Source organism: Poecilia reticulata, linkage group LG19, assembly GCF_000633615.1.
Source record: "Poecilia reticulata strain Guanapo linkage group LG19, Guppy_female_1.0+MT, whole genome shotgun sequence".
Taxonomy (NCBI): Eukaryota; Metazoa; Chordata; class Actinopteri; order Cyprinodontiformes; family Poeciliidae; genus Poecilia; species Poecilia reticulata.
The window spans coordinates 27,467,409-27,490,734 of NC_024349.1; the positions used below are offsets into that span (position 1 = coordinate 27,467,409).

The window sequence follows — 23,326 nt, forward strand, 5'->3', positions numbered from 1 at the left end:
CTGATAATCCAAGTATCAAGTAGCACTTTTACAGGGAACACACCTATCAGATGTGAAACATACAAAATTAAACAAGTCCTGGGCTGATAAAGTTTAACACTCCTCGTGTTGTTCTGGTAGGAAAAGAGGCTTTGCCATATTAATCCACAGGCAAAGTAACTCGACTGAAACCTTGTCTTACATAAGACAGGGAAGGTAAATCTATATTGTAAATGGGAGTACAGCGCCAGTCTCCTGGTTATGGAGGTGATAGGGGGGTTATTTGCGTAATGCCTAATCTATATAGACAACCAGACTGTTAGAGCCCTATATCTAAAATGGGTAAAATGCTTCAAATCTATCAGAAGCTGGATCAGTGAATGTATGGCGATCCAAATTCCCAACAGAGCAATCTGACATTTCATTTAAACCGACATGCATCTTACTCACAGATTACTTTTTTACTGCCAAAGCCAAGCTACACAAAGCTAAAGACATCACAATATTGCCAATCACAATCTCTGATCACGCACCAGTTACTCTCCAGAATATCTTCAATGCTGCCCATTCTTCAGAGAGATGAGCTGCTAGCAGCGCTGCCAGAGCTTAATGCATGTGTTCCTGGCGCTGCTCAAGATTAAAGTCACACAATCCACACTGAACAGTTCTATGATAGCAGATGGCATGTCCGCTGGTCCACTGCTACACTGTATGAGAAATGTTGTTTGGAGTTTGCAGTGACGTAAATCATGAGCCAATCAACAAATGCAGTCAGCTGTCAATCAAACCGCTTCTTTATTTCTTAAATCAAATTGCTTCTGCACAGTACACGGCTCGCCGTGCCTTGTACTGCAGAGAAGAGCTGCGTATGACCCGCTAATTTCTTATATACTTCCCCTTTGGGGCCAATAAAGAATTTTTGAATTTGAATTAATGGAGATGAATTTGGCCATGGCAGACTAGGACAGAACCAGTTAGTGGAGAAGCGGGTTTATAGATGCTGCACATCCTCCCATTTTGCCAAACTACCAAGCCAAGAGGCTTATTGAGAACAAATCATGTAAAGTGGAACTACCAACTCATTTGCATTTTATTCATGAGATAACAAATTCAACCCATTGAAAAAATAGTTTAAATAAAATTCCTCCTGCTCATATTGTCCCCAACCATAAGTATGCTAAATAAATATACGTCATCAATTCAGTCAGAAATGTTGCTATGCAGGTAAAGCTTGAGAACTTACATATTCCTTAACATTTTTGGTCTTGACAGCTTTATAGGAGTAATATGCAGGATACAATGTCCCAAACAGGAGTCTGGAAAAAAAAATAGACAAAAGAAAAAACTTAATGAGGTCAGTCAATAATGGCAAATAAACATGAAATATTAATCAAAAATTCTTTCAATCTGGAAATAAAAAACCCAGCAGCACAGCTCTTTGTCTTGGGATGTTAATATCATATTCCAATGTGTTTATAAGGGTGAAGTGTGGTGCAGAGCTAGACCAGGCGCCCAACAAGCAGACGCCGTTAGTAGAAACGCCAGACCTAACCATTGTGCATGTATCTAAAAGGAGAAGGGTCCTCCAGTAATAAAGAAACACTGAGTTACTGCAGAGTCAGACGGAGATGTGTTTTATATATCAACTGTCTGACCTGCCGAATTTGATTTTGGCCGATGGCAATCTCCAAAAATGAAGGAAATCAGAGCCAATTTATCAGTGCACCCCTAAATATAATAACTTAACTCATCTCTTGAGTGGCTGATAACAATTGACAACACAGAGCTTCTCACCTGCCCGTTACCTCAGGAAGCTGAGGTCAAACTTTAGCTCACCATGGGACCAGGCAATAGGGCAGCTGTGGTGGAATCCATCAAAGAATTACAAACCCAGCTCTGTCTCGGCATAAAGCAGCAACAGACTAGAGAAGAGAATGAGCAGTCGCTGGAAGAATATTCATCGCAATACCTGCCCCCTTGGCTAATGAACCAATCAATGGCTGACGAGGAAAATTGTGTGTCCCTGGCAGGGGCGCTGCCAGAAATCATGGGCCCCCTGACAAAAAATTTGATTGGGCCCCCTGCACAGCTGCTGTTACAATTTTTTGAGTCTATTTGATCTATAAAAAGTGTCACAATTTCAAAGGCTTGCATCTGCCTTGCTTTCTTTGATTCAATATTGATAATTAGAACAATATTTATTGCTCATGAATTTAACATCCGACAGCCACATCCAGTATGCAAGTAGGTTTCCTAAATTTTTTCTATTAGTTTTAGATTACCGAAATGTCTCTGAGGCCAATTAACCTGACAGTCAGTCATGTTTTTGGACTGTGGCAGGAAACCGGAGTACCCGGAGAAAACCCACGCATGCACAGGGAGAACATGCAAACTCCATGCAGAAAGACCGGGGCCAGGAATCAAACCCAGAACCTTCTTGCTGTGCTAATGGGGGAGAAACAACTTACAATTTACAAGAAACCGTTTATCTGTCATCATTGGTAGCTGTGCTAACTAAACTGAGCATTCACAGCTTAAATCTGCACAGCTAGCTGCAGCACAGCACAAATTGAGGAGGAGGAAGGATGAGCAGCACTACATGCGATTGTGATTGACAGCACTAAAACTCTCCTGCCTCTAACTGGTTGTTTCTAGCACTGGGAGAAAGTAAAGGAAATATATTTTTCACAGATTACCTCTCATACCATACTGTCACAACATGACAGTTTTTTAAAAAATATGTGAAAAAAAAAAATTATATAAAAGTCACATACTGCAGCTTTAATTTCACTCAGGAGAGAACATGTCAGGAGGGTCGTGGGTTAGAGCTTCTGCTCACTCACTCATCTATTAAGTGGTAAAAGGCACAGGGAACAAGTTAAATATATGAGTTGGTAATTTTTTTTCCTTAATTAATTAAATGCTAGTGAAAATGAGGCAAACAGCTAATTATGCTAAATGGTTGATAATCTCACAGTCTACCCAACTCTCTTGGGAAAAAAACTGGGTTATAAATTAACACTCTTGCCTTTTTCTCTCTCTCCCTCTCTCCATTTTGTTTTTGAAAACCTGATTTTATAACTTTTCTTAGCAGCATAGTAACTGCCACAGTCGCCGCTGTATTCAGCTGCATCTTCTACTGACTGTAGCTGCATACGTCACTGTTAAGCGCTCCAAGCAGGAACGAACCATTTAACGCAGATTGGGGGTTCAGGGCAAAAACGGATGTGCGATTTTTGGTCTGGGGGGGGCAACATTCAATTTTTACTGCTAAAAACAATCTTTGAAAATACAATATGATTAATTTTGTATTTGACAGGACCCCAATTTTTTTATTTTATGTCTATGAACAAAATATAAATAAATTGTGGAGGGCTCCCTGCTGGACAGGGCCCCTAGAATCGTCATCACTTTTCACCCCTTTACCGCGCCCCCGGTCTCTGAGCAACTTGAACCCAAGTTGCTACCAATCTGATCAGAATTTTGGTTCAACCATATCAACCGCATGCCAGTGTCTTGCTAGGCAAGCTAATGGTTCTGTTCTGAGCAGCCACCAACATCTTCCCTCCAACTTCAGGCTTCGGACCAGATTTCCTCAGATCACCTCCAGGAGTTATTTGGGCGACTTGTAGCAGCGTTTAACAGTGTGACATCCAGCCCTGCTGTGAGTCAGTGAAAGAGATGTGGATTTCACCCCTTAATGCAAAGATTTCTTAAGCCTAGCAAAAAAACTTCATGAAATTGGCAGCATTTCTTAGTTAATGCTACAGCATTAACTAGGGCTACTCTGGTAGATTTCTGGCTGACCTGTCGATTCCTATATTGACCAATACCAATATTTTTGTCTGAAAAGTCACTAACTATGGCAATCAAGTGGCTAAGTTGGCATCAAGTGGCTAAGTTGGCACATGCAGATGTGTCCTGGTGGGCAAGTCTGTCAGTCAGCAATTTCACTGTAGAGCAGAAGAGGACAGTGGCTGATTTTCAAAACTTTGTGAGGAAAATAAGATCGGTGGATAAGATCACTTTGTCATGTATCGGGTGATCTCCTAAAATTACAGAGATTGGGGAAGATTAATCAGTGATAAGATTCAAGGCAATCAAAAGAACTGAAGAACTCACTGATTCTACGGCACTGACACAATAAGGACCACTCTCTCTGTCAACAATACAACCAGTCATGTGAAAAACTTAGAACACCCTGAAACAGTGATTATTTTTAGAATATATTTGGCCACACTAGATTTTTATATCAATTTTAACTATACTCAGACCTTCAATGACAAAATGAAACTTTTTAACCTGAAGCAAATAGCTACATGAATCTTTCAAAATGTTTTCTCAAAGTCATTCAGTATGCCTCTCAATTACTTTATCTGAAATAGTCTCCAGAAACATGATAATGATGGGATTCAAATTTTTATGTTTCTTCCCGCTCAGAACACAGCATCTGCTTCCTCCATTTAGTTTTCCTGTCCTGAACACGTCTGACCAATAAAACGGACTAAATGTCCTCGTAGCTTGTAGTGACAATCATTAATTCATGTGGAGATTTCTCTACGTGGAAAAAATTTGAACCACTGAAAAACGGAACAAGCCAAACTTAACAAATGAGACATACCACAGTCAAACTATAGGTAGACATTTAGTTGCAGTTGCAACACAGTTAAGATTCAGACTTAACTGAATGTTTAAGTCTGAAATGTCCACCCCCAAAAATAAAACATGTTTTCACTGGACCTACAGGAAATTACTTCTAAGTCCATGTCTGTCCAATCATAAAGAAGCTGAATAAGTTGAACCTTCCTGGGTGGTGTGCAAGGAGGAAACTTTGAATGTCCAAGGCAAACGTTAAGGTCACCCTGACATTCACCAGAACGCAGACAAGGACCAGGGCCTCTGGAATAATGGTCTTTGGACAGATGAGTGTAAACGTAATCATCTGGACACCAGAACAGAGGATATGTTTGGTATAAATTAAATATAGCACCTCCAGTAAAGCATGGAGGTGGGGGTGTCATGGTTTGGAGATGCTTTGCTGCAGCAGGACCTGGCCAGCTCATAATATGTCCAATATGTAGTGTGTATCAGAGGGTTTGGGTTATAATGTGAGACCATCCATAAAAAAGTGACCTAAAAATAGGAAAGTAATGAAATTAAATTAAAGTTCAGCTCCTAATCTGATTGTGATGCTGTGGGATGATTTAAAACAAGCTGAATGTAAATTAACTAATCAAACATCTCATATCTATCTGAAAGTGAGGAGAGAGACAAGCTGACTTCAGACTGATGTCAGAGACTGGTAGGCATCAAGAAGAAGCTCAACCAAATGGGGTAAGACCAGCAATTATGGGGTTCAAACTTTTACTCAACTAGAAAGCTCAGTTATGTTTAAAGAGCAATTATGCCAATTTTTACTCAAGAGACAAATAAAAACAATTAAGAACAGATCTTGATATTGGAATATTTTTAATAAAGACAGCAATGTTTAATGAGTTGTCCTATTTTTTTTCCACAAGTCTGTAAATAACATAAAACCTTCTTTCATTGTGCTGGTGAAATAGTGCAATAGCTTTTTCTGGCCAAAATGCCCTCATTGAAATTCAGCCTTCCAACCAATGAACAGGTCAACCTTAGCAGAGCATTTACATACACATACTTCGCTATAACAATACCTAATCTGACAATATGGGCAAAAATCTGGAGTTGGAAGGCTTCCATAAGAACAGCAGCTTCCCAAATACACAGACACACTATATTTAGTCATGTATACTCCCTCAAACCCAAGTCTCCACAGCAGCATGCGAGCACAACCACAGCAGTTTATTTTTCCGTTGTTGCTATAGAAACTGAAAGACTGCCAAAGCTCCCTGGCTCTTGTCTTCGCTGTGTGCTACACTCTTATTTCAAGGCACTGTGAGTTTTTGTCCAAAGGTAGTGAGGCATTCTGAATCAGTCCAGAAATGTAAATATCTCAGAAATATGCTAAACAATTCTAGAAGTACTTTCAAAGCTCTCTCCTTTGTGAGCAAATTGATGTTTAAATTAGGGCTGAAATAATTTGTTGGATTACTCATGATGATTCAATTATTAAGATAACTGTCAACTCATTTAAAATGTGATTAATCGTTAACTGGACTATATAGATTCAAACTGGTGTGCTTATGAATATTAATGAGCTAATGTAACTTAATATGCGATCAGTGTCACTCGGATGGAATGTTGGACGTGGGGTAGTTATCTCTGTGATTAACAGCCTGTACTTGTACTTGTATTCATGATGTTGTGTCCACACAAACCACTGTGGTGTAGCCATCCAGAGGGAGAAGCAGCACTGGTTACACAGGCCTCCAGTCTGGTGGTGGTGCTGTGCTAGCGTGTTGCTCCATCCTGACTTCATCCAAGAATGTCTGGATAGAGTTTAGTCATGGAATTGTTATGGAAGTGTGCTGTGAATTTACAGTGTGGTGAAGGCAAGGGAGAGAATCTCAGAGACCCACAACAGTCTTTTCCTCCAGTGTATTCTATGCCTGGCAGGCTGCCAGGTTTTAGTTGCCCCCCAGCCAGTCTAAAAGTTGCTTGTTTTCATAAAAAAAAAAAAAATTTAAAAGTGGGAAAAACAATAGTTTAAACACTACCTGAGTCTTTGCTGCACTGAGCATTTCATCGGCAGAGCACAATCATTCCTGAAAGACTGGTTTTTAGTAGGTGTGTACTGATTGCTGTTTTCTGGACTGTGGTTGACTTTTAACATAAGATCAGGGGATAATATCGGCTTCACATGCAAGTTTTGGCCAATTACTGATCTCCCAAAATTAATGAAATCGGCTTGTTAATGAATTTGTGCACCTCTTGTTTATAGTTGAAGCATTGAACAGGTTACAAAGCCGGCACCAATCAGACCGTCGGCGCCATCTTTCACTCAAACTGGATGATTTGGAAGAGAAGCTGCACCTGTATTGGCATTTATACTAACTCCCTGTGGGGATCATTTTTCTTCAGAGCATACTGCACCAAGGTAGGCATCAAGTGTAAAAGCCACAGCGCTTCCTCAGCTTGCGCAAGCTCAATGTAAACCACAAATATAACCTACAGTCATGCTTTCACAGGTAAGGATTGAGAGTGCCATGGAGTGAGAATGATATATCTTTGTGAAAAAAAGAACTATTTATTAGAGGTGTGCCGATCGATTGGCCACCGATCATAATCGGCCGATTTCCGTGAAAAAGTGTATGATTGGTGATCGCCGATCACGGTCTCTTGTTGCCGATCACACAAACCGATCACCTGCATCTCATTTCGCATCCTGTCTGTGCAGCTGGTCTCCTCTTTCCTTCACACTGCGCAAACGCGCAGCAACAAATCCTAAGCGATGTGGAATGGGAAAGTTTGCGTGTTGCGACAGAAAATTGAAGCAAGTGGGTTGTAGCACGTCAAAATACATCTCACATATGCTGCCCAGTGTGTGGCTCTATGTTTGCAGTGAAATTTGATTAAAGTTTATTTATGTGTTCCCCACTCAGTCGGTGTGTTAGTGGTTCAGCCTGTGGAGGAATTGTAGCGCTCACCTCGTAGTCATCCAGCTTGCTGGTTTTTGCTTTTTTTGTTGTTATTTTTTGCAGCGCGACAATGCATCAAACTTTGCCATATCAAATGTCTTCTCTACCTCTGTTCTACTCCACTCAGGCAGAGTAGCTACACGCAGCCGAGAGGAAATCAGAAAAACACGTCCCATAAAACCCGGGCAACTAAAACAAATCATCTCTGTGGCGCTTACTGAAATCTCAGACACGAAATGGAAAGGCTTGATTTCTACTAGTGCCTCATAAATTTGTCTCTCATCCAGCAGAGAGATGCCAGTGCGGTGGATTTAGCTCCTCATGTCCAATGTTCTATGAGGCCTTGAGCAGAATAAGGGCCCCCCTTCCTGCTGAGAACATCAGCACCACCAACAGTGTTTCATACAGACTGAATGGAATCTGGGAGATGCGGTCTAGTTTAATTAGCCGAGCTTAAAAGCAATCAGTGATAACTGTAATTTGTCGAGATGTATTTGTGAATAAATAAAACTCAAACTCAAAGATTAAACTCACAGAATCAGATTGTAGCTATGGTAAAAAAAAACAATGTGACTATTAAGATTGCTCTTTGCACTTTTGCAAAGTAAACTTGCCAGCTCCTTTATATCTTAAATTTAAATGTTAAACAATTTAAATCCTTTTAAATCATCTATACTGAAATCATCCATCCATCCATTTTCTTCCGCGTCGCGGGGGCAGCAACTTCAGAAGGGAGGCCCAGACTTCCCTCTCCCCAGCCACTTCTTCCAGCTCCTCCAGGGGAATCCCAAGGCGTTCCCAGGCCAGCCGAGAGACATAGTCCCTCCAGTGTCCTGGGTCTTCCCCGAGGCCTCCTCCCGGTGGGACGTACCCGGAACACCTCACCAGGGAGGCGTCCAGGAGGCATCCTGACCAGATGCCCGAGCCACCTCAACTGGCTCCTCTCGACATGGAGGAGCAGCGGCTCTACTCTGAGTCCCTCACGGATGACCGAGCTTCTCACCCTATCTCTAAGGGAGAGCCCAGCCACCCTGCGGAGAAATCCCATTTCGGCCGCTTGTATCCGGGATCTCGTTCTGTCGATCATGACCCAAAGCTCATGACCATAGATGAGGGTGGGAACATAGATCGACCGGTAAATCGGGAGCTTCGCTTTTTGACTCAGCTCTCTTTTCACCACGACGGACCGGTACAGCGCCCGCTTCACGGCAGACGCTGCCCCAATCCGCCTGTCGATTTCCCGCTCCCTTCTTCCCCCATTCGTGAACAAGATCCCCAGATACTTAAACTCATCCATTTGAGGCAGGACGACCCCCCTGACCCGGAGAAGGCACTCTACCCTTTTCCGGCTCTACACCATGGCCAAGGATTTGGAGGCACTGAGCCTCATCCCGGCCGCTTCACACTCGGCCGCGAACCATTCCAGTGAGAGCTGCAGAACACGATCTGATGAAGCCAACAGGACAACATCTTCCGCAAAAGGCAGAGATGCGATCCTAAGGCCACCAAAACGGATCCCCCTCAACACCTCGGCTGCGCCTAGAAATTCTGTCCATGAAGGTAATGAACAGAATCGGTGACAAAGGGCAGCCTTGGCGRAGTMCAACTCTCACCGGAAACGAGCCCGACTTACTGCCGGCAATGCGGACCAGACTCTGACACCGGTCATACAGGGACCTGACAGCCCGTATCAAAGGGCCCGGTACTGCACCATACTCCCGGAGAACTCCCCACAGGGCCCCCCGAGGGACAAGGTCGAACGCCTTCTCCAAGTCCACAAAACACATGTAGACTGATTGGGCGAACTCCCATGCACCCTCCAGGACCCTGCTGAGGGTGTAGAACTATTCCAGTGTTCCACGACCAGGACAAAAACCACACTGCTCTTCCTGAATCCGAGGTTCGACTATCCGACGGACCCTCCTCTCCAGGACCCCTGAATAGACTTCACCAGGGAGGCTTAAGAGTGTGACTGCCCTGTAATTGGAGCACACGCTCCGGTCCCCCTTTTTAAACAGGGGGACCACCACCCYAGTCTGCCAATTCAGGGGAACTGCCCCCGATGTCCATGCGATATTGCAGAGTCGCGTGAGCCAACACAACCCTACAACATCCAGAGCTTTAAGGAACTCCGAGCGGATCTCATCCACCCCCGGGGACCTGCCACCAAGGAGCTTTTTGACCACTTCGGCAAAGATGAGCACATCCTACTACCTAATGCAGTAGTTCACACTACACGATTTTTTGCCCCTATTTTCCCTTTACGAAAATCTTAGTTTGTTGGCCGTTCTAAGATTGTCGCTGGTGATTTTGTAACCGATCATCCTGTAGTGTGTTACAGTAGATCGTCGTGGCCGCTCCAATCTAAATCTGTGGTTTTCCCCGACTGGGAGCTTAACGCTAAATGTGACAAGTAGCCAATCAGAAAGTGCGGTTTCTCCTCCGTGCTTTATGTATGGACATAACAAGGGGAATCCCAAACAGCTGACATGGCGCAACACGAAGTCCAGCGGACATCGGAGATGATTTGTGAAAACAACATTAATGTTTATTCAACATTTCGTGCAAAGAATATAGAAATGATGAGGAGAGGAGTTGGAGCCAAATTGCTACCGCAGTTGATAAACCCGGTAACTTTTCAGCTGCTCTTCGTTAACGTGACATAAATAGGTTATAATGATTTTCATTCAGTCAGGACTTTACGCTGACTCTAGTCAGATGCATTGCAGCTAGATTGTAGTAAAGCATTGATTATTGCCTAATTTTAAAATTAGTTAACTGGACTTGTAGCCATTATTTTGTGCCCTTGTGGCTGGACACCAAACGGCACGACAAACCCAATCGAACAGTTATACCTAGGATTTCTGTCGGCTAATGTGTCTCTCAGGTTTTGAAAATGGACCGACAGTCAGCCGACAACTCATGTAGTGTGCGCTGAACATTACACTAAAGAAATGAGGAAGGGTCAGTCAGTGGAGAGCACCGGAGCTGAGCCTTTTTTCATTCAGTGTCATCAATAGAAAGAAAAAAGGCAGGAAGAGACGATAAAGCCGATAATTAAAATGAGGTCAATAGGTTTAATTTATCGTCCGATTAATTGATTAATTGATTTATCGTTTATCGCGACAGGCCTAGGTGAGTAAAATTAGCAGCATGTCTGTATGGGTCGAATGGTTCGAGAAATTCAAAGGCTTTACTGACTCGGCCTCTGGTGATTTTTTTTTTTAACACTCCGAGAGGACTCTAAAAAAATGGAGACTATCCCAAAAGCAAACTCTCCACATGCAAAAATCCTGAAGACCAAAACATGACCTTATAATATATCACAAAGTAATTATAATACACTACTTTATGTCTTTAAAATGTATTTCTCCTCAAAGTCTGCTTCTGCAGACTTTGTAACTGTATGAAGAGAATCAGACATTCCTGCAGGATAATTACAAAGCTACGCCCATGTTTGGTGAAGCACTCTGAACACGACAGCAGCCAACTGTCACTACGTTACAGCAGTAAAGAAAGACTGCAGCACATTTCCTTAAACCCTCAGAAAAAACAACAGATAAAAAAATGCTTGAAAACTTTCTTAAACTCTACAAACCAGAATGTCAGGTGTTTGAAAAAACATTTATCTTTAACTTTAAACTTGGGGCCCCTACCTCATACTAACTCAATCTTTCTGTACCTCACCCACATCTCCACCCTATATGCAGCTGAAAAAATAGCCCCAAGTGTGTTCTGATGGGTCTCTACTTGGGGTTCTGGGTCAGTTTCACTAGTTTCCTGACATCGAACACCACCAACAGTCAGTTTTAGGGAGGGAAGCATGGAGCAGAAGGAAACAGAAAAAAACACACACACAAAAACAGAATGAAACACTCAGAGGGAGAAGAGATGGGGGAGGGGTCCAGTCTCTGCCATGTTGAGCTCACAGCATCTGGTTTGAACTTGACAAATAAGAATTTCATTATTTGACTCTCCCCTAAAAGCACTGAGTGGATTGTTTTTGAAGTGCTGCTGAATCAAATGGGAGTAGTTAGAGAAAATTCCTCTATGGGAGAATAACCAACATAGAGTCATGTGTGGTGAATTAGATGTGTTCTGTTGAGGCTTGTTTGTCAGTCTGAGAGCACCTTTTGAAAATAAAAAACCATAAGGAAGTTTTAAACAACCTTCTTAAATATGTATTGTATTTTGTATGAGTTTCAGTCTCTGAAATTAGTGTCAAACATTAATTAACTTTTTCACAATAAAAAAAAGTTATTGTTTTATAACAATAACTTGTTATTGTTATAACACTGGTGGGCCATCATACACTGGCCCACCAGTGTATGACAGGCCTGTTGGGCCGCCATGCTATACGTGCACAAGTGCACATTTAGAGGTGCTCGCTGAGAGTGCAGTGGGAATGATATATCTTTGTGAACAAATCATGTGTGTTTACGTCTCAAAATGTTGACTTTGTGTCTGCAGTGATAAAGTTTGAGTTCCCGGTTAGCCGGTGCATTAGTGGACTGGTGGTTCAGACCGTCGAGGAGCTTTCGTGCTCACCTCGTGAACAGGAGAGCACGCCGGTTTCTTTTATTTTATTTTATTTTTTGCGGCAACACAATGAATATCAAATGCTTTGTCAACTTCAAGTCAGGTAAAATTGCTGCGTGGCCGCGCGAAGATCAGAACAACTTGTCCCGTAGATTGTTTGGACAACCAAAACAGTTTCTGTGGTGCTTATTAAAAACTCAATACACATAAAATGGAAGAGCAACTAAAGCCACCTAAATTAAATCTCCCGATTGTCCCATATTCAGCAGCAGAGATGCCAGTGCAGTGAGTCTAGTTCATCATGCAGGGCTGGTCCAATGTTGAATGAGGCCTTGAGCTGAATTTAATTTAGGGGCCCCTCTTGCTGCATCACCACCATCAGCACCACCAACAGCATTTCACCGGTTTTAGTGAAATCTGGGTGAGGGGGCCTAGTTTAATTGACCGAGCAGTCAAATGTAATTGTAGTTTACAAAGATGTATTAATGAACAACTACAACTCAAAGATTATACTGACAGCACCAGATTGTTGCTATGGTAACAAAACAATCTAACTATGAAGATTGTTCTTTGTACGGAGCCCTAGAGGACATGGGGAAAGTTTTTTCTTTTGCGTTCCCTCGCAATATGCTTACTGTAATATTTGCTGTTCTATTTTGTATACAGTCACAAATGTCAATTTAAAATGTCAAATGTATACACATTTAAATAGCTTCAGTGAAAGTGTTTATTCTCAACTCTTTGGTCCACAAAATTGATTGAAAATCGATTCATTCATGTTTATGTCTGTGTAAGGCTAAGATGGAACTGCACATGATCATTCAGACTATCAATAAAAAGAGACACAATCAAAACTCTGAGATGACTTACTAGCCTGCAATAATAACTCAGAAATAGTTTGGATGTATTTTTTTCTTTCTTACTAATAGAAAGTTTGTGTTTATATCATAGGTGTGTGGTGAATTTCTGTCCTAAAGAAAAAGTTATAAAACTTCAGATATTCCACAACAAGATATTAAGATTAGAGATGTTCCGATCAGGTTTTTTCTTGCCAATTCCGATCACCCATGAGGGCCAATCACAGCCGATCACCGATACCGATCACATAATTATTATTTTTTTAATCATAAGCACTACCGGTCACATTATGTGGAAAAAAGGAACCATGAATTCACCTTAATTTAGACAAAAACTTGTTTTTAATAACTTTTTCCAAGAAAAAAACAAAACAGGCATTTTGCAAATTGTACTGCTATTGGTAATACCATCTTTAACAGACTGAAAACAAATGAAGGCTCTGAAGAGGATAAATAATGCAAAGAGTCAAAATAAAATCTCAACATTGCCAAAAAAATCAAGTATAAAACTTAACATTCAAAGGCAAATACAGGTTCCATTACAATAAACAATCCAGAGTTACCGATTGAAAACTTCCTCATAGCATGGCGGCTAGTTGATTACTGCTAGTTCTGATTGGCTGTTTCTGACTCAGCGGAGTAATTATGCAGAACAGGGAGGAGATTTGATTCTTTTTTCAGAGATCATCTGTCTCATGTTAGGACAGCTAAAGTTTTAATACGCATGTAAAATTAATTTTTTTAAGTTAGATGCTGCAGCTTTAAGCAGAGGTTCGGTGTGAGAGTCACTACCAGGTGGAGCAGAAGCGACGCTCCGTCTGAAATATTACTACCTGTAGCGCGTAGCAGCGGTTCAACAGCGAGAGCAGAACCAGCGTCTTACATCGCAGCTCGAAGATTTAAATAATTTTGCGGGTTATTTGTTTAGCTTTCTGACCGTCATGCTAATTGACCATTAGCATGGTAAAAACAGTCTCCGCGCTACCTGAGTGCCAGTAAAGTTACGGTGTTTAATACAGATTGGCCACTCAGGAGATGGAAATAGAAACTTCCAATGTCTGCTCGAAAAAAGAAAAGAAAAAAAAAACTGTGGCCAGACGCAGCGCAAAACCCGACCCGAGGCTCGTTTGATGAGATCCGTCGCTCTGCCGAAGATACACCTGTGAATCTCGCAAAGCAGCTTGGAGGAAACGCTTTAATGAAAAGACTGCGGATCGCATTAATAAGGCCCGATTGATGCACAAGCACATCCGCTGACCTGAAAGGTTTTGTTCTTTGGTTTCAATGTAGAGTATTTATTTATGCTGTGTAATAACTGTAAAAAATAAAGGTAACGGATTTCGCCTATCACAGGTTATTTTCGGAACACAACCCCTAAGAAAAACAAGGGTTCGCTGTAAATGTAGAATTTTTTTTTTTTTTCTACAGCAGAAGTTTTGTCAAAAAAGCGTAACAGGCTCAATTTCAAAAGGTTGTAAAAACTTTTTTTTTATAAAAATGTGTTGGAGAAAAAAACTGTCCATGCATCCTCATTCCAAACACATTCACTTAAATTTTCACTTTATGGTACATGTTCACATTCTTTATTGACTGTATATCAAATATATTTTAAATGCAACTGAAGATATGACATAATACAACATATAATATTCAATAAAATACAAAGACTTAAATCCTATTGCATAGACTAACTAGGCCATCAAATCACTATGTTGCCTGTAGGAATTTTTAATGTCCAGCAGGTGTCAGTATTGAGTGACACAGTAACAACACAGTATCAATACAGTGTTGCTATGAGTCGAAACGCCTCATGACACCTCATTTACCCATCACCACCAACACCCTTTCTGAGCCATCAGATCTCTAAACACCCATGAAACTCGTTCAGTTTGCATCAACAGGTTTGTTTTCATCTGCTGTAAACTAGGATGGTCTGCAACCCGTCCTGCACACTCATACTGTAGAAGAACATGAGCAAAAGTGTGAGATCATAAGATATGTTTTGGTACATTCCATTTGCACTTGGAAGTATGAATTTTCAAGTTCTGATTGGAAAAAGCAACTCCAAAAAGAAATGCCATAGGTGCCTCTACCAACCCCAAGTAAAACTCCAATATGACTGCTGCCTTAATTAAAGGTGATGATGGTGATAATGGACCTTACCAAGCTCCGCCCAGAAACGCCCCTCGAAAGTCCCACGTGACTTCATGTCTCACATTAACCTCCTCGCAGAGCTTAGCTTCTATGGGATTTTTCGTTTCGACTGACTCTGCAGAGTATTTCTGAGTCGATTAGTTTAGCATTTCTGCCGGATTTTCACAAAATATCAGCCACGACAATGGACAAGGGAACCAACAAGTTCATGTCATCTTTTTTGGACGACATCAAGATGTTTTAGCCACGCAAAGCCTCTAACATTGTGCGAGTTGCAGCTAAATGCTACCAGTCGATGAGGAAAACAGCAGATCCTCAGACCCTCAGCATAAATATAGCTGTGGACAAGATCACTGATGCCTATTGTTCTTGCAAGGCTGGGTAAGTCGGGCATTCATGGTTTTGAGGGTTCGAATGTGCCTAGGGCTTATACACGGTACTCGGTGCCAGCGTGGTTAACACGATTACAGTTTAGTAAAAACTAGCGTGGCTAGTTTTTGTGTAATTGTGTAATTACAGTTTAGTAAAAAGCCTTTTCAGGTGAAATAAAATCTTTAATGTATGTCAGATACGGTATACATTGCCTATTGATCTGTTCAGCTAACGTAAGGCTGTGTAACAGACAGGCTTCAGGATGTAGAAGTTTTATCGGTACTGCCATTATGCTGTACTTGGCTAAAAGGTTTTCATAATGGATGTGTTTATTAATGACTATTTTTTTTCATTCACTAAACACAAAGAAAGCAAAGCAATAATACTTGCGCCAGCAGACACAAATGCGGTGGTGCACAAGCTTTGATCCAAGTAAGGCTTTCCGTTTCAGATTCTGGAAATCTGTGAATTTTAGTTCCACAAACACGATCAGGATACCTGACATCGCCTGTACAGATACCCCACTGACTGAGAACCATTTTTTTTTGAGTCCTGACGCAAAAACTTTCTGTCGATCTGGTAGTCCACAATGTACATTAGCATGAGTTTGTGAGCCGGTAAAAACAAAACAAAAAAAAACGACACGCACATTGCGCAAAACTCTGAAACAGGAGAAGCGGGACATAAAACGGAGAGACGAACTAGATGTGAATTAGGGCATAAAAACAAAGAATCCGACGCTGAACAGTGAAAAATCAACACATGATGTGAAACACATGACGATTAGACGGAGCAGCAGGTGATGAGTGAAAATTACTGGTGGTGAGCATCAATAATTGATCAAAYAAATCTAGCAACAGGAAAGAAACTAAAGTGGACATAGCAATAAACCAAGAGAGGATAATACTAATCGAATGAAACTAAATAGAAATGAATGAAGAACAAAATGCAAGAATAAACCACACGCAGCATTATACAGAGGAAGTTTACCTTCCTCTGTATAAACTAAAGTAAATACAGAGGAATAAACTGGTATGGCAAGGCATTTTGAGCAATAATTAATACAGAGACTGTATGGCAAGAATAAACAGACACCATTTCCAGATAAAAGGTAAAATAATATTGTTGAAATGTCATGGGTTTGTTGAGACCATATCTAGTTCTGAGAATAAATATATCTTACGTCTGTAAGATAACAGTAAAGAACTGATCGCTTATTTATGTTTTTAATTAGATTTGATAAATTTCTTCAATATTATTTTTCATGTCAGTGCTAATGTCATGAGGCTGGTGACTCCATGACACATTCAATTTGACTCATTAGGATTTGAATAAGAACCAGAGTTGTTCTTTGTAATTTCTGTCCAGTAAAACTATTAATCTATAAATCAATARACAGGTCTATATAAAGAYATAATCCATGTTTCTGTCTCATATTTGTATGGCATTAAAAGRAYMTGGAACTTTTGTTTTTCCACTGAAAGCTCTGGTTTGCACAATAAATGCCATGTGGGTGAAGTTTTATGGATGATGCTCTGATGTCCCATTCTCCTGAAGGCAGCACAGAGCTGCACCACCAGAAACTAACAGAAACACTGAAGAGAAGAAGAGCTATGATTAATGTAGTTATAGTTCTATGCATGTTTTAATGTTGCAGAGCTCAGTCGTTTGCGAATAGTTCAAAGTTTAAACTGGCATTGCTGTACATCTTTTATCTGGTCATTTTGTGCAAGATTTAACAACTAGAAAATGGCAAAGAATAAGAATATTTTTTCCACTGATTGGCTGCTGTTAGGCCTACCAATTTTAACTTGAATGTTTATTGCATTTTTCGTAGACGCCTGTATTATTTTTATATTATTATATGTATTATTTTTGTTGATACTGAAACAAGCATAAAAATCAAAACATCTACAATGGTTATAGTAATATTAATGATAAAATAATGGTCAGTGCAAAGTAGCCTGCAAATTCTTTGGTGGGGGCGGTGAGGGACCTGGATAAAGGCTAGGGGGGCGCTGGCCCAAAAAAGGTTGAGAAACACTGCCTTAGAACGACTTTGAACAAGGTGCAGAAAATCAAACTGGCAGGTCAGTTTGCTAGGCTGTGAGCAAACGAAATCCGACGAAAACCATCACGGTACCTAAACACATTACGTTTGTCATATGAAGCTAAGCAGGGTTTACAAACTGTTCTGATTTAACACGTAAAACCTTCAAGAGTGAACAAAAGGTGCTCTGAGTGTGACTCACCGTCAGCCCTGGTGGCTGAGGGTCACACGCAGCGTTAGCATGAAGTTCCTGGTCCTCAGAGTAGCCAGCTACAAGTTCCATATCACCCAATATACCCACTAATAATTTTACAACATAAACAAATTCGCGTGCTGCTGGCAAAAATTTCACTACGTTACAAGAATGAGAAAGTTTGTTTAGTTCGGAACCTGACGTAACTAGGACAACAGGTTAGCTAACCTAGCTTTTACCAGTATTGTTTTAAACTAACTTAATGATAAACTCAGTCAGGAGTTAAGAGCCATGTTAGTACTTACACGACGCTTCTGGAAATGATCCAAGACACCATGACTTTTGCTTTTGTTGGGTGAAGATGTGTCAGAGCAGGAAGACAGCACCGATGTAAGGTCTATTGTCAGAACTTCTTCGGCCAAAACTTCGACGATCAGATCCAGCAGAACTTAGCCATATCAAAGAACAGCAGGCATCCAAGCCGTTGAAAACACCGCGGATCTCACTGATTACTCCCTGTAGTCATAGCCTAGTGATTAAATACATATTCAAGAGGAGCGCAATGGCTGTTTCTGACTGTTCTTCCTTCGCCTCCACTTCTCTGCCCAGTTCCTGACACCACGGCAGAACAGATGGAGCTCGGAGATTCTGACGTAAACAGGAAGAGAACAAGTTTCCGTGCATTTCTTTGGCCAGCGGGACCTGTTTACAAAGAATACTCATCGCCATTGGTTGGTCACTCTTTCTCCGCTGTATGATTGAAGCGGAAGATTTTGAAGTTAAGCTTTATGTGCTCTGATTGGTCGGATTTCTCTTAGCCGGGTTTATATGGAGTTAGATTTGTTTCACAATTATTCAATCAAAAAATAAAATCATGTCAAACAAAAAAGGTAGTATTCAATAAAAAAAAGTGAAACAAAGTAGTATTCAATAAAAAAAATTAATGTCAAACAAAAAAGTAGTTTTCAATCAAAAAATAAAATCATGTCAAACAAAAAAGGTAGTATTCAATAAAAAAAGTCAAACAAAGTAGTATTCAATAAAAAAAATTAATGTCAAACAAAAAAGTAGTATTCAATCAAAAAAAATTAAACAAAAAAATCTTTAAAACTTTTTAATCATAAAAATAATTTTTACAAAACAAAAAAAATGTTTAAAGAGCATTTTTTTTATTTAAATCACAAATTTTTGTTTGAAACTTTTATTTTTGCATATCAGAATTTTTTGGCTGACAGCCAAAGTTTTTGGTTGAGATTCTAAGTTTTTTTTTAAGCTCCTGTTTTTTGGTTGAACTTAATGTTTTTTGCTTGCGATCGCACATGAACATCCTGGGCGGGGCTTAAGGACGAGCAATGTAAGACTTGTTCCGATTGGTTAGCGCTGACTAAAGCGGATGACTCCGACTCCCTGAGATCTCAGAACCCTGTCCCGAACTGCAGGGATTCGGTGATGGGACACAGAATGTGAAGGGTAAGTAATATTCACAAAATTACACCGTTTAGCAGCTACTAAAGAAGAAATCTTACACAATTTATGACGACATTCACATATTTTGTCTGCCGCGATCCCCGGTAGCATATTATGCTAGGTAAAGTGCATAAACTAGGCTTGTGTAATATTCGCCTGTCTTTATGTTGAATTCGTTAACCAGCGCACCTCTGTCGAGTGGCATTAAGCGTGGAAAATACAAAATGTATCTGGAGGAAATATGTGTTAAAAACTGTTGTGTAATCTCCGTTTGTGTGTGTGTGTGTGTGCGCGCGCGCGCGCGCGCTCTGTGTGTGTGTGTGTGTGTGTGTGTGTGTGTGTGTGTGTGTGTGTGTGTGTGTGTATTAACTAGCATTGAAGCTAAAGTGGGAAAACAGCGGATTGTTGCACCAATGTTATTAGGTCCACGTTAATCTGCACCACACGTCAAGTGACTGCAGATTATTTATTTATCAAGCACATAATCAGTGTTGCCGATGAGGGGAGACAATGTAACTCTTAAATATATATTTTCATCCAGATGTAAAATGTAAAACTAAGCTGGTAGGTCACAGGCTGAAGGAGGATATTCATATAATTTATGTTTTTTGTTATTTAGTGTGTATGTGTCTTGTACTTAGTTTTATTCCGAATTAGATGTAATATGCCTTTTGCTGTCCCCATTCCCCATTCTAGTATGACCAGCAGAGTGCAGCTGAAGCAGGACAGACTTGTAGGTATTACTGATTCCTCCAGCTGCTAGAGACGATCAGAACATGAGGATGGAGAGACCAGCAAGTGTTGAGTCAGAGAAGGCCAGGTAGTGTTGTCTGTAAGTGTTGCTTTTAGGGGCCAGGTGTATTTGGCTAACTTTATTTCTCCAAGTCACTTTATTTATTGGTTTTGAAACTAATCCATACTTATGTGTTGATAATGGTACATTGTAATAAAAATACAAAAATTACCACCAACATCCTGGCAGAAGTCCTAAACAAGTTTATATCCAAGCTTTTTTTTGCATCTGGAACGCATTAAAAGCGAATTACCAAATTTGCTTTATTCCCCGTTATGTTAACGTTCAGTTATTTCTCCCTTTTTCATCCTCACTGCAGCTGGAGCTGGACTGGAGTTCTGTTTGGCTTTGGTGGCTTCGTGGACGGAGACATCGGCTGAGCTAAAGCGGCTAACAACGCAACGTTTTCCGTCTCCTATCATAAACTTTGCTTTTCTTCAACATGGAAAATACTCCTACACAGTAGCTCTTTTTGTTATTTTGACATCAATGCTTTCCTGGTGGCCAATTGATCCTCTTAACCACTGAATATATCAGAACCACCTGGACTGAGCTGGTTTCGTCAGAGGGAGCTAAGACTTCTCGATAAAATGACTTCCCATATTTTAAGATGTTCTTCTGGTAAAATTACATCTTTATGATTCTAATATGACTGCATTCTCATAATTAAAAATACTTGTAACCTGGTCATAACACTCCATTATACAACTCACAAGAGGAATGATAGAAATAAAGCCACTTTGTAAAAGTATTTTGTGTATTTTGTTTTAGAAAAGACATTGAGGGTTACTAAAATTAAATGTTATGAAAAAACTGTTCAGTCATATCATCCAGCCTTATTCAGTACATTATTGAATTATTTTACTAACTGCATATTACCTAATATTCAGATTTTTTTGCTGGTATTACTTGAAAGTGTTTCATTTTAATATCTCACACGAAGGCTGAATTACATGCAAATACTTCACATAATGTTACATAATGAAAAAGGTTTACATTTTATTGTAAGTCCAAACAGTATAACAAAATGAACAATGATTATATATAATACACTTCCCAGCAGTTACTTGGATATCAAACTTGTTTGTCTTTACTGGTGATGAAAACTCGTCACTCTGGAGGAGAGAGGAAGAGCAGCTCAGCCCAGTCCAGGATCACTGCAGTGTTAGGGTAGCTGCTTAAAGTCTACAGGTAGATTTTTGCGTATCTGGTCCTCCGGTTTTCAGATCCTAATTGTAAATAAAAAGTTAGCCAACGTTGTGATGATCCAGCTGACTGTGGACTGATGGTCACTGTACTGGTCAGCGAGGTGCAGGTGCTTGGATCCAAGGGAAAGGCAATTTAACAACAGGAAGGTCTCAAGGGGTCGATAGACCTGGGTGAACATCATAGAGAGTCTCAATCATGGCTCAGAAACGCATCAAGAAGCTTTATGACGCAAACCTGAAAAACAAAAATACGAGTAATTGATGATATTTACCTAGACAACATAATCAAAACCCAATAAGCCTTAAAATCTTTTTAAGAGTTTTAATTGAAAATAAACTGACGATATCTCAGGAAATTAAATGTTCAAGTGAAACAGTTACTGTATCACAATAAGAAACTGCAAAAAGTATTTCAGAGGTGTAACACTGAAGTTACTGAGAAAGAGTAAACTGAAATATTTAGTAATTAGAAAATGCATGTTAAAATCTGAATACTTTTTTTTGAATGTAGCTGAAATCAATTTAAACTACTAGCAGACTACAAGACACATACACACTAAATAAAAAACTCAGAAATTATGTGAATATCGTCCTTCAGCCTGTGACCTACCAGCTTAGTTTTACATTTTACATCTGGAAGAAAAAATATATTTAAGAGTTACATTGTCTCCCCTCATCGACAACACTGATTATGTGCTTGATAAATAAATAATCTGCAGTCACTTGACGTGTGGTGCAGATTAACGTGGACCTAATAACATTGGTACAACGATCCGCTGTTTTCCCACTTTAGCTTCAATGCTAGTTAATACACACGCGCGCACACACACGGAGCAGTTTTTAAAACGTATGTCCTCCAGATACATTTGGTATTTTCCACGCTTAATGCCACTCGACAGAGGTGCGCTGGTTAACAAATTCAACATAAAGACGCGCCCCGCTTTGCCATCACTTGCTGCAGAGGATCACGTTACATTGCAATCAGTGTTGCGGAGGAGCACTCATTGAAGGAGGTCCACTCTCAGCATGGATTTGAACTTGTGTCTTTAATTACTTCAGCAAAGCTCACCGTTTTTACCAAATTCTGTAGCTTTCGGTGTAATTCTAAATCTGCTCCTTAGTCGCATCTTTTCCGGGTTGCTACTGCCTCTAGTGACGTGGGGGTGGTAACACAACTAATATAATTACATTACTAAATCAGAATACCGCAAAGTCTGTTATTTATTATTAATTTTTCATTCTCTTAAGAATGTAGCGCTAATTAAATGATCTAAACAAGACCTTAAAGTGGTTTCAGTTTCTCTCGATGGCCAACCTGTTGAAACTGTGGCAAATTTTAAATACCTTGGGTCGTTCCTGGACAGTCAGCTCAACTCTGCTGAAAACACTGACTATATTTTGAAGAACTGTTCTCAGAGAGACTACCTTTTAAGAAGACTTAGTGATCATGGAGTGGCCCGACTCTAGTTGGGTCACCCGTATGTCTTGAATTTGGGGGGGGGGAATCATATTTTATTTATCACTACAGAAGGGTTCAGTGAATGCGCATATGAAACTGGTGGGTTTGGTACCTCAAAAAAGGTTAAGAACCATTGGTTTAGATACTTAAATAGCAAATTTATACAAGAACAATGTCCAAGAATATTGCCTACTAGCATAATCTAAGGTTAATGTTAGCCACAAAGTTTAAGTAAAACTCACCTTCGTATCAGTGAATGTATAACGAGGCGTACATCTTAAAACCTTTCTCCAGCTTATTTGTTGGGGCTTCGGATCAATGTACAAACCTTGGCCACGCCCTACAAGCACCTAGTGTAAAATGATGTTTTTATTGGATAGGAAACAATCGAGCCGCTTTTCCCCGAACGCGGAAGCTGAGGTGCAAAGAGTCCATTTGGACACAGCTGTTTTATGTTCGACTCCCTCTACTGGTCTGGAGCACTTCCGTTTTCAGCACTTTTTGTTTGCATCGTTTCTTTTGTTTGCTGCATTTCATTTTCTTTTTGTTTGCGTCTCTCTTTTTGTTTGCTGCATTTAATTTCTTTGGGTCTCTTTTTTTACTTGCATCTCTTCTTGTTTGCTGCATTTAATTTGTTTGGGTCTCTTTTTTTGCTTGCATCTCTTCTTGTTTGCTGCATTTAATTTGTTTGGGTCT

The 23,326-nt window shown here is 40.3% G+C and overlaps 1 protein-coding gene and 1 long non-coding RNA gene across 5 annotated transcripts in view; one reads left to right on the plus strand and one right to left on the minus strand.

Moving 5' to 3' along the window:
* The window catches only part of reep3b (receptor accessory protein 3b), a 45,183-nt gene extending 26,826 nt beyond the window's left edge, over positions 1–18,357 (minus strand). Inside the window, exons 1-2 of one of the 3 annotated variants that reach the window (XM_008438213.2) lie at positions 18,009–18,357; positions 1,223–1,295 (exon numbers count right to left, since the gene is read on the minus strand). In XM_008438213.2, coding sequence (XP_008436435.1) covers positions 1,223–1,295; positions 18,009–18,040 — 105 coding nt within the window. In that variant the 5' untranslated portion in view covers positions 18,041–18,357. The remainder of the gene's footprint in view (positions 1–1,222; positions 1,296–18,008) is intronic. The other 2 variants (XM_017310957.1, XM_008438215.2) reach the window with 2 other exon arrangements.
* A 730-nt stretch (positions 18,358–19,087) lies between these two features.
* LOC103482197 (uncharacterized) lies at positions 19,088–20,714 on the plus strand. Of its 2 annotated transcripts, none has more exons than XR_536403.2 (3): positions 19,088–19,173; positions 19,867–20,002; positions 20,283–20,714. It is a non-coding gene; the product is annotated as an uncharacterized LOC103482197 (long non-coding RNA). The 2 variants fall into 2 exon arrangements; XR_536402.2 differs by having other exon boundaries at positions 19,867–19,990.
* Positions 20,715–23,326: the final 2,612 nt, after the last annotated feature.